Below are 16,813 nucleotides of genomic sequence, written 5' to 3' on the forward strand. Positions count from 1 at the left end.
ATTACCAATATACCCGAAATCCAACGGCTTGCTAGTTGGTCTTCTCAGGAACGGTGCTCCAACTCAGGAACATGTACCACCACTCTGCACACCGCTGCTTGGTGATAGAACTCTCAAGAAGACACAGTGGAGTCATCAGTTCAGGAACATATGTACAGTTTAATACACATAGAAGTGAACATGAACAACACATTTGAAATGTATCATACACGGGCTGCTTGTTGCGGACTATGTCACACAACGGTCACTTTATATGCCTCTCCTCCTATCGCGGAATGAGGAGGCAATCCCGCACGGCCGTGCACAACGCGGAAAATACCCGCAGTACTCGTTCAACTTATTTACAAAATTGGCGTGGTTACAAAATTCGTACAATAATTATACGTTTTAACAGTATCTCTTGTACATGGTTACTATAATTCGGCATGTATCATCGGTCTAAACCGGAGTTGGTATCAAGATAATCCAAACTTGTCCACGACAAACAAGTAACCACATATTAAATAATAAATGTTTAAACTCATAATGATGCACTACCACCTTGAAACGTTTGTCCAACGTTTCGATATTGTGCCCCTTTCTATGTTATAGACACTATCGATCATAACAAATACTAATCGAACAGTTAAATCGAATCGGTTCCACCGAATTTCGTTACAATATATATACATATATACATAATCTGTAATGATACGTACACATAAAGATTGATATATTCATGTCGTGACAAATGTGCTCTTGGAAGTTTAGAATATATTATAGGCAATATGTCAAAATGTACCATTGAAATATATATAAAGTACATTAATTATCTTGCACTTATTCGAGCTTTTTTGCTTGAACAAGGGATATCACCATATGGAAGATATCGCCATGAAGTTGACGTTGCTTACTCTGGTGTATAATGTAATCGAAAATGTAATAATCTTATTGTTGGCAATGTTCCTAATACTAGCTTTGATAAGATGATGATTGCACATGTACCTTAGCAACAACATTTTCTTCTAATGTTCCATCCGCATGGCTATGAATAATTGCAGTTGTCAAATATTGCGGCTTTTACAGGTTTTTTTTATGTAGATGTTTCATAAATGTATACTCATTTTACATGAGAGGACACACTTAGAAATCTAAAGAGAAAATAATATGTGTTTGAGAAATGTTGTAAAAAACATTTTGAAGTATCATTACATAATATGTAATGCATATTATGCGCTAGTTTCCCTATAAGGCTTGTCTCCGTTTCTTTTCCTTCTCTCTCTCTCTCTCTCCTATTTCTCTTGAAAGAGAGAGAGAAAAAAACACCGATTCCGCGGGAATACTGCTGCTCAATAATGAATCGTCATTGGCTACCTTTATACGCATGCGCAGGGTCACCGAAAGCCATTTTATAACCTCAGAGTCAGGCAGCCTTATAACATAATCTGTGCAAACTCAAGTACGCTTAGAGAGTGAAACTTTGTTTACACGGCACACCTGACGGTGGATTGGCCTTACCCAGCATTATAGCAGATGTACACAAGTCATGTTCCAGTGAGTATTGTCTCCGACGTTGATATGTACTAGCTCAATCTTAAAATTAGTGACCGTCACTGAACGTTTACTGTCAATATCAGAGAATTTTTATACACCAAAACATGGGATATTAGTAACGGGATAAAGGAACCTACAATTTTTAATGGGACTTTAAGATATCAAAAAATAAATAATTGTAAGTATAAGAATGCAAGTAGAATTACGTTTGCAAAGGAATCTTCAGTCATCTAACTTAAGATAAGGCCAAATCAAATCCGATTCAAAGATCTGCATTAGAAGGTACTTTAACGTTAAAGGGACCTCATCATTAGTTCATAAGGGGAATATCTCCTAAAAAGAGCTTTATTCAATTAAACCACTAGGACCCAGTTGTGTCGTATGTGCTTTGGTTCAGACTACCTTTAAGGTCACAAGAGAGAGGTATTTACTCCCTAGCCATACGCAGAAACACCCTACTCTCAAGAGAACGTCGTGGTGAATTGCATCCCTATAAACGGATAAACGTGCATCCGTTAAAAAGTGCAATTCGTTTGCCTGCAAAATGAAATATCCCTACATCAATGTGTGCTTGTTTTTGCAGGACATAAACAACAATGATAATGCCTGCCTTTACCACATTAACAACCGTTCAACTGGTATTGCTGCTTTCATACTTAAAAAGAGGGGAAAGCAGTCCCACCCTATTCACCGCTTCGTCTGCAACAGATAGCGAAGCACATAATATACTGCGGAAAACCATTCAAACCACGCCATATGATGAGACGATGTTTGAAGAAGAAGTTACGACGCAAATTCCTGGAGGATACCTCGGGAGCCGAGACCCGTTGACCACGCCTTTAGAAGTAATATTGTCATCTTCGAGTGCAATTTTCCAGGACTGTGTGACGCCTACAAGTGATGGGTATGAGTCTGATATCAGTACGAAAGTCCCATTGTCATCTGGCTGGTCATGGCAAGCCATAACGTGGTCCTGGTGGTCGATTCTGCAGATGTTCACCGCCATGCTGGGTATTGTAGGCAATTCCCTGGTGATCATCGTCCTTTTTACCCGAAGACAGCTCAGTCGGTCCACAGATACCCTGATTGGGGCACTAGCTGCGGCGGATCTTCTAGCGTCCGTCTTCATGATACCACATCCAATGCCACGCACGGTTCCTTCGTCAGTTCTTGGGCAGTTGTACTGCAAAGTAATTTACACCTCAATGTTTCTCTGGGTATCATTCAATGCATCTATTTTCACCTTAACGTCCATCGCTGTGGAAAGATACATCGCTGTGGCTTATCCTTTCCATTTTAAGAATTTCATAACTCGGAAGAGGGTCGTCATCGTTATTACATGCAGTTGGATCATGGGGTTCATTACCACGATTTTCGAATTTAAAACCACATATGTTGATAACTCCTCGAATCATTGCTCTTCGCTGTTCCTTTCCAAAGACACCCAAATGCTTATGGGAACGATTCTGTTCTTACTGGTCTTCGTTATACCCGCCTTGCTGTCACTTACCATGCAGGCTATGACGGCCCACGCCCTGCATCGCCAGTCCCTGGTGTTCCGTAAAGAGGGCAATCAGGAGGGTGGATCGAACCCGTCGGCAAGACACTTGGAAGCTAGAAAACGCGTCTTACAGATGTTGTTTATCGTGGTTCTCATCTTCATTATTTGCTGGGGACCATCGCAGTGTTTCTACTTTACATTCAACTTAGGATTGCTCCCAGACTCGTACTGGTATAGTCCATTAAACAACGCGTTAGTTCTCCTCTCTTTCGGAAACTCCTGCGCAAACCCGATTATCTACACCATTCGCTACCCAGAGTTCCGCGAGGCGATCGGAGAGCTGTTTTCTGCAAAGAAAGGGAAATCTAGGGCTCCATTATTCAGTGAGCGGACAGAAGAAAATCTGTAAGATATTTTGAGGGCGTAGGTGACTAGTTGTCACTGGAGTCTTACATGTCAACGTTACACTGAATGATGTTTTTGTTATGTATAATTATGTATAATTTTTGTTATGTATAATTACATTTCACCAAATTGGACCTAGATATATTTCACAAAAACAGTCTCTGCATGGTCCTTTATTGACCTTTCTTTACTTCCTACACAGCCCAAGCAAGTCAAGCAGGAAGTTCAAGACACGAATGTTTTTATTCCTTTTTTTTTGAACTCTTAATTGCTTAAAAATATGCTTGAATTGAATGAAAAATAATAACTGCAAGACGGAAACATAGTAAAAAGAACAAACATTAAAAAAAAAACTTACGCAACATATTTCAATGTGATTAAATTATATCTTTTTTTCATTGGAAATTCGTACTTTCTGTATGGCTATAAAATATAAGTTTTATAGCATCTACATATTTGCTAATCACATTTTAAGAGGACCTGCGTAAAGAGACGATATACATTTTGGGAATTATCGTCCTTATTTTCCCTTTACGCCCATGACATTTACAACTGTTTAAAATCTCTGTCCTCTTTCAAGACAGTCATTGAAAAGAGCTGCTTGTAGTATACTTGGTGAAAATGGCAAATTACTTGGAATTTGTTTACTGGGTACCATATTGCAATAGGAGCTAATATTGTGTTAGGTATCGGAATTAATCTGGTAAGTATTATCAGTAACCTCGAACACCAATATATGACGGCAACAAATTTCTGTTTTGTTGCCGTTTTCTGTTTTACACTTGTGATCATTAAAATGATATGTTCATGACCTTAACTAGGCGAGATGTCAAGTTGTTGTTATTGGTGTTGTTGTTGTTGTTGTTTCTGTATTCAGATAAAATGTACATTATAAAAGAAAATACATGCGCTATACGAAATAACGGAGGATCCCCAATTAAGCCGTACTTACAAGAAAAATGGCACCATCATTTTTTCTCTTTCTACATCAAAACGACAACAATCAATTCTGATATGTATATTCGTTTGGACCGCTATCTTTACAAAGATAACTTGATAAAAAGTATGTTTCGGAATAGGATAGAATGCGTATACCCTTTTCCTTTTGTTATCGAATAATACATAATATATGTTCAAAGTACCTTTTTCTTTCAATAAACATCATACATTTTAACAAACATTACATACAAACAAACTAGCTATTTGCACAAACAAATATTACATATAAAACAAACTAGCTATTTGCACGTGCTTGTTAACCTGACTTACTGTGAAACGGCTGTTTAGATTTACCTTCGTTTGTAAGCTCGTGTGGCAAGCTTTCATTATACATATCCAACGTTTGTCCAGAGTTTGTTTTGCAATTCCTTGTGTACGCCATTCTTAGGAAAATCAAGTTGCATTTCCGAAGTCACTAGAATATTAATACCTTATTGTATACGTTCTAAACTTGTGATATCCTGAGATGTTTGTGTGTGAACTGAAATTGTGAAACAATGGCCATCGTAAAAACAGCTTATACCGTACTCACTATCATAGAAGTCTGCAAGTTACATAACCAAAGCCTTCTTGTGGTAGGGTTTTCCTTCAATTATTTTGTCTCCTTCAGTACAAATAAAATTTGTAAGATCGCAACTACTGATCTACATGTTTAACAAATGTGTCGAAAGAAAAAAAAAAAAGAACCAGCGGGAATCGAACTGTGATCTACTGCTTTCCGGGGGCGACGCATACCACCAGGCTATCCCTTGTTGCCGGCAGCGATAGATGAACTTGGAACAATCACCCAAGCTCCGAAATTCCGATATTCTTATTTTAAGTAGTCCAAATTTCATTTGTACAGAGGGAGACAAATTGAAGAAAAAACTCTACTCTATACTTTTACCTATCTTTTTTAATAATAATCTCTTGTTTTCTTTAAATATGCCTTGTCCGACTTGGACTACTGGACTACTGTCTTTCACCAAACCATGCGTTCTCTAGCAGGGGCCGCGGAACCGGGGGGGGGGGGGGGAGCAGCCCCCCCCCCCCCCAACACACACACACTTTTGGATCGTGAATAAAAAGAAGAAAGAAAGGTGAAAAATCGGGGGAAAAATCACACAACCCGAATTTCGCACAAAAATTGTGCTTCAGATCGCTTTATCTTGATTAAAACGCAAAAGCTCCGCCTCCACCCTCCCCCTCTACCTCATTACACTTTGTACATACACACAGATGATGCACACGCGGAATAAGAGCTAAATGCCGTGATTTTGCTTTTAGCACTTTCCTGAAAAAAAGTCCAAACAATTTCCATTAATTTATTTTATTATTTTTTTTTTTTGGGGGGGGGGGGTTGGGGTGGGTTGAGCTAGAAAAACAATCCAAGTATTGCACCAAAAGTTTGCACCAGATCGCTGAATTTCAGGTCTGAAACTGTAAAATCACCTTCGTGTGGGAGGAGAAATATCCCTTTTGTACACCCTCGTGTGTATGCTTTTTCTGTTTGATTGCTTAACAGACAACGTTCATGAAATCAATTGTAACAACAAATTAATACAAGAAGTTTATTTAAATGCTACCACTAGATAGGCAAATTGTTCAATGATAATCATAAAAATATCCTTCTACCTTAAACAAGTGGGGCCTTTTCAAGTCGATAAAGGGACGCAGGAACATGCATCAAATTGCACCATTTACAACATCAAAATGCAAAAAGTTCTCACCGTGGGAGGGGGAACACCCCCTTCCCAACCCCCCCCCCCCCCCCCCCCCCCTTCCTTCGCTCGCTCGGGCTCGGAAGCTTCGCTCCCTCGCATAGTAACCGCCGCCCTCCCAATATCACAAGATACGCTGGTGCGTCTAAGCGGGGGGGGGGGGGGGGGGGGGGGGGGTGACCTTGATACAACCCCCCCCCCCCTCTCAAAAACGTTCCGCGGCCCCTGTCTAGTGAGGGCCAACAATTGCCAACAGACGTATGATCAGTGAGACGCGTTAAGGTTACCTTTTCAGATTGCAGAATCGGGAACATTGCGGCGTCAGTGAACAAGGATTTTGTGCCATTGACAAAAGTTTAAGTTGGCGATCTCAAGATCTCATAGTTTTTCAGTGTGACCGCAAAACTTCTCGAAAACTTCTTGCAAACTTCTTGCAAAACTTCTCGCCAGGGGTCTCAATCAAAAGCTCATGCAAAATACCGTAAAACCCTGGAAAAAAAGTAGTGAAAAGTGAAATGTGACCCTGAGTCACAAAACCAAAAGTCGCTAACTCTAAGCTTTTAAATAATGTATAACTCAACAGAAATGGACCTTCTTGACCTATCTAAAGAATCGGGAGAAGGTGCACACTCTGGAAAAGTGCTTACTGAGAAAATAGGCTTTGAAGTGCGGGGTCTATTCAAATGCTTAATCTCACCCAGCTGTGGTCTGTGAAGTAAATGGAACAATAAAACGAATATAGAACTCCGTAGCAACCACAATGAAAGGATTGTTGTATTAAAGCTGTAATTTTCCCCGCCTTTTTAAAACTTTCTATTCATGACTCCAACCCAAATTGTTGGCATCGTTCTGTCAAAAGTTATTAGATTTGAAAGTGAAAAGAGTGTGAAGGGTTTACAGAAATATATAGGAATGGTTTTCTAAGGTAAGTATAATCACACTTTCAAGAAAAAGCTGTTCCGGAGACAAAAAAAAAACCCAAACAACAACAACAACAACAAGAAAAACACAATTTCCCACTCATTTATGGCCCCAGACTTAGGAATTATGTAAGAATTGTGCCTTTAGAATATATTACAAACAAAAATTTACTAGGTTTACCCATTTCATACTTGTTGAGTCCTAACGTAGAATTGCATTTCGTGACTTTTTTTTTTTTTTTGGGGGGGGGGCGGTTTATATCATATATTGTCTATATTACTATATCAGATGAAACAAAATTACTTGCTGTTATTTTTTCCCACATCACAAAAGGTCTGTAATGATATTGTGATACAAGCAACAAACGAAACCAAAACAGAATAATAACAACAAACATAACTAAAAAAAAAAACAACAACATTTGTGAATCATTTTCATTTGATACACTCTCCCTTTAATAGAGTCAGGAAAAGACGCTTGAATAGACTTTGTCGAAGCTAAAAACAAGATCAAACAAGACAGAAAGTCCTCATATCGACATCGAATTGATGTTTCCTTCGCTGCAGATGATGCAAATTGCCCGACCATTCTCAACGAACAATGCAATAATGTTGGCTAAGAATCTTTCATCGATCCTGTGATCTTGTAGAAGAATGCAAAAGCTATCAATAGAAACCAGTCCATTAAGATTTTACAATTTCCTATTCCAAAGCGAGGGTTGGCGGAACTTCCCTACCTTCGTCCATCTCCTACAATGTCTTTTTTGCCCTTCACGTGTTCCTTTACAAATCGATTTAAGGGTTTTATTCTCCTTTTTTTTTTTTTGCTATTTATTCCTTATCTCCCTTTGCTTCCTGTTGCTTCATTTTCAATCAATAAATCGTCTCCGTGTTTTCCTTTCCCCAAAGAAGTGACCTTTTAAATCCTTTCTTTCGCTGTAAATCTGTTCAAAATGTTTTAAGAAGGGATTTGAAAATACAGTACTCATATAACTTTTCCTTCTTTTGCTTACACGCGTTGTATCCATCAAGACAATTTCCCTCTCTATTTATGTGCTCTATACCTCTGTACTCTGCAAAAAGATTGAATAAAAGTAATTGAATTAAATATGGCAAGGGAGTAGAAGTGACCACAAGAAAGAGATTTTCAAGTTGAGCATGGATACTTCGGAATCTGTCATTCACAAGACTACTAGTATACGTTTATGAATGTTTAGAGCCAGGGTCGAAGACTATTTATCGGTATTATCGGGGAAAGACTGAGGAGAAAATACTATTGCATTCGATTTTATAAATGTTTCACCAGAAACACAACACCAACTATCTACAATATGATTTATATGAGTAGACATACACATAAACATAACAATATGCCTATATCTATACAATATCATTCATTTTAGAATGTAAGAATAGATATAAACACACAACAACAACGTCATTATTCAGTAATAGTTTTGAAAACTGTTTTAGCTCGTTGCTTATCACTGCAATTATGTGCTTGACAAAAAATGGATATCACCTTGTGGAGGACACACGACATGCGATTGATAACAGGATGTCAATGATTTTGCACGTGACACCTGTTTACACTTTATCTTGATGTGAATTCATTAATGATAAATGATATATAATATATAATAGTAATATGTATAATATATATATATATATATGTATATATATATATATATATATATATATATATATATATTTATAATGCAAGATTGAGAATATTCAGTAGAGAATTTCTTTAGTGTTAAATAGGAGAGTAGCAAACTGTCTTTCAATTATTGCTCTAAATGGCTAAGGAGAAATGGCGTTATCTCATATGATTTTTTGGAGGCTCGACCTACATGCATAATGCTGAGTAAACTGACGTGAATAAGAGTACATGCGTGTATAACAGCCTTCAAGAAACGTATAGTATAAGATTGATTTTGTAAAGGTTTATTCCACAAAAAAAGAAACAAATCTGTTACTGTTTAGTAAAAACTATAAAATTGTAATTCAGATTGCATGTCTTCTCTGTCTCTCTGTCTCTCCCTTAAAAAAAAAGGAAAACACCATTTCAGCTGGATACCAGTCACTGATTACTTAGTAATCGTTATTGGCTACCTTTTGTGAGCATGCGTAGATTCATTGAAAGTCATTTCATAACCTAACAGACAGGTAGCTTTAGCTTCACTCGCGCAGGCATACTTTCCCAAAATTAGGTACCTTGAGAAACTGCGGGAGGTAGATTGATCTTATCCAGCAATAAAGCAGCTTAACACGAGGCGTGAATAAGTGAGTATCATCTTCCAACCAATTATCAGAGAAATAATTCTTTATGTGAGGTGTATAGGCCTATCAGTTTAATTATTATTATTTGATTATTATGTTACCCTGTATCACAAAAACCAACAGAGTCGCCGGACATAGTTAAGGGCAGATTCTGAAAGAGCAGACTCTAAGCTCTAAGATGATGTATAACTCATTTCAAATGGACTCTCCTAATCTATCTAAATATTGGTCAGAAAGCACATTGCCTGGAAAAGCGTGAACTGAAAAAAGAGGATCTGAAGGACAGGGTCTACATTCAACCGCTTTCATGTTTACTAAACCGTGCTAGCTGTGTGATGAATGGAACAGAAACAGGATGTAATCCACCGGAGCAACAGAAGAGAGAATAATTGCGAAAAACTCAAGATTGACTCGGTTGACCAGTTTTACCTTTCTTGAGTCCTCACATAAAATGGAGGGGTGCGATCTTTTTGTTGGTTTTGTGATGCACAGCCACATATATGATATTTGGTAAGTTCATACATTGAATCGAAGTGGCATGAAGAATTCTACTCTTATCTCAATTTCGGTTTTGTTTTATAAGTAGCCAAATTTTGACAATAGGCAGAGAAAGGATTACCTTCCCCAGTAAGTAACTTAAAAAAAAAATGAGCTAGCCAACAAAAATCGCCTTTCTATTTGTTTTGTTCATAACAGATCCTACTCTCAAAATTTAGCGGGTATTTAAAACCGTTTACTGTTGTTGATACCACCGAGCCATTATAGACACAATTTCAATATTCCAAGGAGCGTTGTTTAGTTTAACTAGTTTGACAGTCTGTTGTACTGTCGTTCTATCTGACGAGTATTTATTCCTTTGCCATATACATTTTTTTTCAAAGTGCGTTGTGGTAAATTACATTTACAACTCGTTTCTTGGCGATATCATACATTTCCACTTTCATTCTTGTTTCTTTTATCAGGACAAAACACACGATGGCATTGTCTGCCTTCACCACATTTACCAGTATTCGACTGGTAATGCTGATTTTATATTTGGAAACAGGCGGAAGCAGCCCAACTTTATACCCCGCCCCATCTGCTACCGATAACGAATCAGATGGCATGTTGTGGAAAACCATCTCAACCGAGCCATATGATATTACAATGTTTGAGGTAGAAATTACAAGCCAGATTCCTGGAGGAGACTTCGGGAGCAGAGACTGCTGGACCACACCCCTAGAAGTAAAAATGTCACCTTCAAAAGCGGTATTTGGGGACTCTGTGGCGCCTCCCAGTGAGGGAGATGAGTCCGATACCAGTCCTAATGTCCAGACGTCTCCTGAATGGTCCTGGCAAGCTATAGTATGGTCATGGTGGTCGATCCTTCAGATGGTCACTGCCATGCTGGGCATTTTGGGCAATTCCCTGGTGATCATTGTCCTTTTTACCCGAAGAGAGCTCAGTCGCTCCACAGATACTCTGATTGGGGCTCTGGCTGCAGCGGATCTCCTAGCGTCCGTGTTCATGATACCACTCCCTATGCCCCTCACAGTACCTTCGACAGTTCTAGGGCAGGTGTACTGCAAAGTAGTGTACACCTCCATGTTTCTGTGGGTGTCATTCAATGCGTCCATTTTCACCTTAACCGCTATAGCTGTGGAAAGGTACATCGCTGTGGTTTATCCTTTTCATTTTAAGCATTTAGTAACTCGTAAGAGAGTGGTCATCGTGATAGTAGCGAATTGGATCTTGGGATTTATGGTCACGTCTTTCGATTTCAAAATCACAAAGTTTAATAACTCGACGAATCACTGCGTAACGGTGTTCCCTTCTGCAGAAGTACAAATGCTCATCGGAATTGTTTTGTTCTTGATGCTCTTCGTTATACCCACCTTGTTGTCACTTACCATGCAGGCTATGACGGCGGGGGCCTTGTACCGCCAGTCTCTGGTATTCCGTAAAGAAAGCAGCCAAGAGAGCCAATCGAACCCATCAGCTAGACATTTGGCAGCCAGAAGACGCGTCTTACAGATGCTGTTCATCGTGGTTCTCGTCTTCATCGTGTGTTGGGCTCCATCGCAGTGTTTCTACTTTGTCTATAACATTGGATTGCTCCCCGACTCCTACTTGTATAGCCCATTAAACAACGCATTAGTTGTCCTGTCTTTCGGAAACTCCTGCGCAAACCCGATCATCTACACCGTCCGCTACCCAGAGTTCCGCGCTGCGATAGGAGAGCTGTTTTCTTCAAAGAAAGGGAAAACTAAGGCACCATTATTCAGTGAAAGGACAGAGGGGAAAAATTTAAAATCTCTTGAGAGCGTTAATGTCTAGTCTTTTTTTAGTGCAATGAATAGCACAATACAGAAATATATATACGATGCATTCAACATGTTCAATTACATTTAAGTTGGTATTCTTTAAATGTCGTCCGTAATCATAAACATCAATAAATCAATTCAACATCCCTTTCATCTTTTTTTTTTGGGGGGGGGGGGGAGGGGGGTGGATGATTTTCTGTACCTTATTCTTCACCTTACGAGATTGTTTTAATGTAGGCCTACGTTTGTTTTTGGTTTTTTATTTCAGAAATACACCTTAAAAACCTGCCTTAGCAACCGCAAGCCTGATTTTTTTTTTGTATGATACACTTACAGCTAAATTAGAGCGATGTAAAGCCCCCCTTCCAATATCACGATCTGGACCCCGATCTGTCCCGATCTAGCAGATCGAGAGAGAGCGGCAAAAGCGTACGGGGATCGGAAGCATCGTAGCAGCAGCGTGTGGAGGTCGGGGTTGGAGCGGGCATTTTTTCCAGATCGGGCAGAAATTTTGAACCTGTTCAAAATTTCTTCCCGATCTCCCGATCAGAATTGACCTATTTTTGATCGTACGGCAAGCGGGGAGAGCGTAGTGACAGCGTAAACGCAACGGGGAGAGCGTAGTGACAGCGTAAACACAGCGGGATGAGCGTAACAAGGTCTTTCTGAGCGTAGTAACATCGGCACGAGAATGGGGAGAAAACTTATACAAAAATGTCTGCCAGAAGAAGATCAAGGAGATCGAGAGGCAGAACTGTTGAGGAGGAGGAGGGCATTGTCGCTACACCTGTCAGGGCAGAACATGAAGAAGAAGGAGCTCAAATTTCCGAAGAAGGAGAAGAGATGAAGAAAAAGAAGAGAAGAAAGCAGCAAAGCAGCTACCCAAAAGGCGAAGAAAGAGAGACTGCACGTGATGCTGAAAGAGGAGGAAGAGGACATAGCAGAATTTTGAAGAACATGAAATCATCTACAACTGGAGGAAGACGGACTATAAAAGCAAGGACATCAAGAAAAAGCCTTCGAAAAATCAGCACGTCTTTGTTTATAACAATGCATTGCTGCAAAAGAACCGTGAGAAGAGGAACCTCTTCGAGGTCCACAGTATATTTCTTCGTCGGTTCTGCATGCTAATAAGTTGACTGACTGCAGATCGACAGTCGAATCGGGATATATCGGGGCACATCGGGCACTTTTCAGCTCGTATAGATCGTTCAGAGCGTAGATACAGCGTGCATCGATCGGATAACATCGGCAACATCGCACTGACAGCGTAGCTACATCGTTCTAAAGCGTAGCTGCAGCGGCAGAGATCGTAATGCCTCATTTCCGATCATCGTAGTAAGAGCGTAGCAAGCACGTGATAGTCGTAACAGTTACTGCAGCGTACTTAAAGCGTTCTAATATCGTACTGTGTCCAGATCGGCTCAGGTTTTACCCGATCCTTCCAGATCTGAGAAAATTGTCAAATCGTAGTGAGAACGGCATAGTGGAACAGGGGCTTAAACGTGAGCCCCCGTTCCACTATCACGATTTGGACCCCGATCTGTCCCGATCTAGCAGATCGGGAGAGAGCAGAAAAAGCGTACGGGGATCGGAAGTATCGTAGCAGCAGCGTGTGGAAGTCGGGGTTGGAGCGGGCATTTTTTCAGATCAGGAAGAAATTTTGAACCGGTCCAAAATTTCTTCCCGATCTCCCCGATCAAAATTGACATATCTTAATCGTACGGCAAGCGGGGAGAGCGTAGTGACAGCGTAAACGCAGCGGGGAGAGCGTAGGGACGGCGTTAACGCAGCGGGATGAGCGTAACAAGGTCTTTCTGAGCGTAGTAACATCGGCACAAGGACGGGAAGTAATTTTAGCTGTAATTTTCGAAGAAGAAGAAGAGATGAAGAAAAAGAAGAGAAGAAAGCAGCAAAGCAGCTACCCAAAAGGCGAAGAAAGAGAGACTGCACGTGATGCTGAAAGAGGAGGAAGAGGACATAGCAGAATTTTGAAGAACATGAAATCATCTACAACTGGAGGAAGACGGACTATAAAAGCAAGGACATCAAGAAAAAGCCTTCGAAAAATCAGCACGTCTTTGTTTATAACAATGCATTGCTGCAAAAGAACCGTGAGAAGAGGAACCTCTTCGGGGTCCACAGTATATTTCTTCGTCGCTTCTGCATGCTAATAAGTTGACTGACTGCAGATCGACAGTCGAATCGGGGTATATCGGGGCACATCGGGCACTTTTCAGCTCTCTGAACGGGGTGAAAGCGTGATAAGATCGTATAGATCGTTCAGAGCGTAGATACAGCGTGCATCGATCGGATAACATCGGCAACATCGCACTGACAGCGTAGCTACATCGTTCTAAAGCGTAGCTGCAGCGGCAGAGATCGTAATGCCTCATTTCCGATCATCGTAGTAAGAGCGTAGCAAGTACGTGATAGTCGTAACTGCAGCGTACTTAGAGCGTTCTAACATCGTACTGCGTCCAGATCGGCTCAGGTTTTACCCGATCCTTCCCGACCTGAGAAAATTGTCAAATCGTAGTGAGAACGGCATAGTGGAACGGGGGCTTGAGTTCAGGCCACTTACAGCGGCTAATGCGCTTTTAAAGCTGATGCACTATGCCAAATTTCACGGTGGATATAATCATCCCAGTCTGAAATGACCTAATAACACACAATGACGTGATAAATAAATGACTGCACAAACCGCACTTTTTTTTTCTACACCAAAACCACAACAGATATTATGATATCATTATATTTACCAGTATATTTATATTCAGGTACCGCTATTCATGGAAACAACTTATTAGATGGGCTACATTCTGTTGAATTATCATCTTTTCTCAATAATGATGCAGCAGACACGTGTTTCGGAATATCTAGAAACTAGCTCAAAATAGGCAGATCATTTTGTATCGGAACTTGAAATCGGTTTGTACCACAATGAATTTGTCGCAAACTCAGTAAATTGGACTTAAAGAATAATCCTGTCAAAGACTTTGACCAGCTGATTGACCAGTAATAGAGAATACTTTCTGGGATTCCACAAAAGCACCACAAAATTGTTCATTGGCTGTTCCACAAAGGAGATTGCAGAAGCCCAAAAAAGATATAAACAAATAAACTTCGGTGGAATTTAAAATGCAGATAACGTTGATAAAAACTTGAACTCAATAGATAGCTTCTTTTTTTTAACTCCCCAACGTATATACTGTCTGGAATATGATTAAAGAGTCTTCAGTATCATACCATTACGAGAACAAGAAATGACTACATGAAATCGTAAACAGTCTATTGCATCATTGAAAAAAAAAAACCCGCACATTTCCAGCTCATTAATCCGATTTTGAACTTGCAGCTAAATTTGGGGACTATTTTGTTGCAAAAAAAAAAAAAAAAACTCCTTGCAATCGGCATCTGATGATGAAAAGCTACGTGACTCGTTCACCATCCTCTTCTTCCTATAACGACACCATGATAAATCTAGATCTTGGAAAAGCATTTAAAGTGCTGCCATACTGTATGACGAACATAGGAAATGAATCTCTTCGACGAGATCTGTTTCTTAACTCCATCAAAAGTGTTATTGTGCGCATAATTTGCTGAAAAGGTCAAAGTTAGATGGAACTCTGAAGATCTTCAGCCATGTGTCTAATGTCAAATTTCTTTCTAAAGTGCTATAAAGGATTGTAGCTGCACGTCTTCATTACCATCTCGAGGATCGCCATCTTCATGAGCCACACCAGTCATCCTACAGAAAGCATCATGGAACATAGATAGCTTTATTAAGGGTACATAATAATATCCTTCAAGCCTTATAAACCAAACAGGATGCGTTTCTGGTGCTAATTGATGAATCCTTGGCCTCTGCCACCTTCGACGACGACATCTTGCATCAGCGACTTTCATCTACAGGCATTGAAGGTTGTGCCTTATCCTGTTCAGAGTTGTTCATGAGTGGCTAATCAAGCACGTGGGAAGATCCGTACGTCTTCGACACTCGACGGCGTGCTCCAAGAATCAGTGGTCCGTCTCTCTTCATTATTTAGGCCTGCTCTGGCCGTTTTAGGAGATAACGAGATCACCTGGTGTCTACATCCACTTGTGAAGATGATGTCCAACTTTACATCCTATGTAATCCTTTAGACCTTGAAAATGTGATATTCAATGCTTAACGTCTTTAGTTGAAAAGGTGTTTAACAGACCCGAGATTATTGATGTGCTTAAGAATGACTTTTTGGTGATTTTCTCAAAGTATCAAAACATTGATTAACAATGGCGTTATTTTTTTTTTTTTTTTTTGTAATTCAGATGTGCTCAAACAGCAAGTTATCTTGACATCCTACCTTGGAGTGTTCTTTCATAACAATAATGACTGAACTTTTTTTTTTCACACAAAAAAGAAGCAAATATGTCAATACATTTATTTCAGATACAATTGACAATGTCAATACATTTTATTGTCCCCTGTGTAGCATCAGTAATATGAGGAAGGTATGGTTAGCTTAAACGGTTATCATTAGGATTCATGCATTTATAATTTTACGTCTTGATTACAGCAATGGCTTTTTTTGTACAGTACAATGAGTTATCTTTTCAACTAGCTAGAGTGAAAAGAGCACTAAACTCTGCTGCCAGAGTTTAAGTTCAAGTTCAAATCTATTTAGTTTTTCACAATGAAATAATACACAAACGTAAATATCACTTTAGTCAGTTACAAAACTAATTCATGTTACAACAATCATTGAAAACTTGCTGTACAGATAGGCCTAAATTGCAATGGTTGCTGAGGTAAGGAAAGTGAGATAATTTTTTGTTGTTAGTTGTATCGAAGACGTGTGAAAGGGACCCCATTACACTCGTTTTGAAAAGGTTGCATTGTGTAACACTCTAGGAGCGTGTTGAATACAAAATTCTAGCTGAGTACTTGATAAGGCAACTATTGGTTTGTTCCCTTGTATATTAAAGACTTTATGTTGGAATATGTGCCGAGTAGTATAGCCTTGGTTTTGCTGGTAAGAACTTACTTGTAACTCCGGAACAAATGCATATCTACGGGGACCAAACCTTCTCAGCTGTTGAACCGATTGTGAAAACAGTTCCCTGTTCATATCCGTTCTTTGCAAATCAATCTCGAAAACATTCCTTTTTCACAAAAACAAACAAACA

General features: G+C 39.6%; 1 protein-coding gene across 1 annotated transcript; it reads left to right on the forward strand.

Moving 5' to 3' along the window:
* The first annotated feature begins 10,316 nt into the window (after positions 1-10,316).
* On the forward strand, positions 10,317-11,657 carry LOC139727699 (allatostatin-A receptor-like). The gene has a single exon (XM_071638680.1). It carries the CDS (start codon positions 10,317-10,319, stop codon positions 11,655-11,657), a length of 1,341 nt encoding a protein of 446 aa, XP_071494781.1.
* Positions 11,658-16,813: the final 5,156 nt, after the last annotated feature.

This window comes from Diadema antillarum, unplaced genomic scaffold (genome assembly GCF_040938485.1).
Source record: "Diadema antillarum isolate AM-2024a unplaced genomic scaffold, OU_Dant_1.0 seq00000143_RagTag, whole genome shotgun sequence".
NCBI lineage: Eukaryota > Metazoa > Echinodermata > Echinoidea > Diadematoida > Diadematidae > Diadema > Diadema antillarum.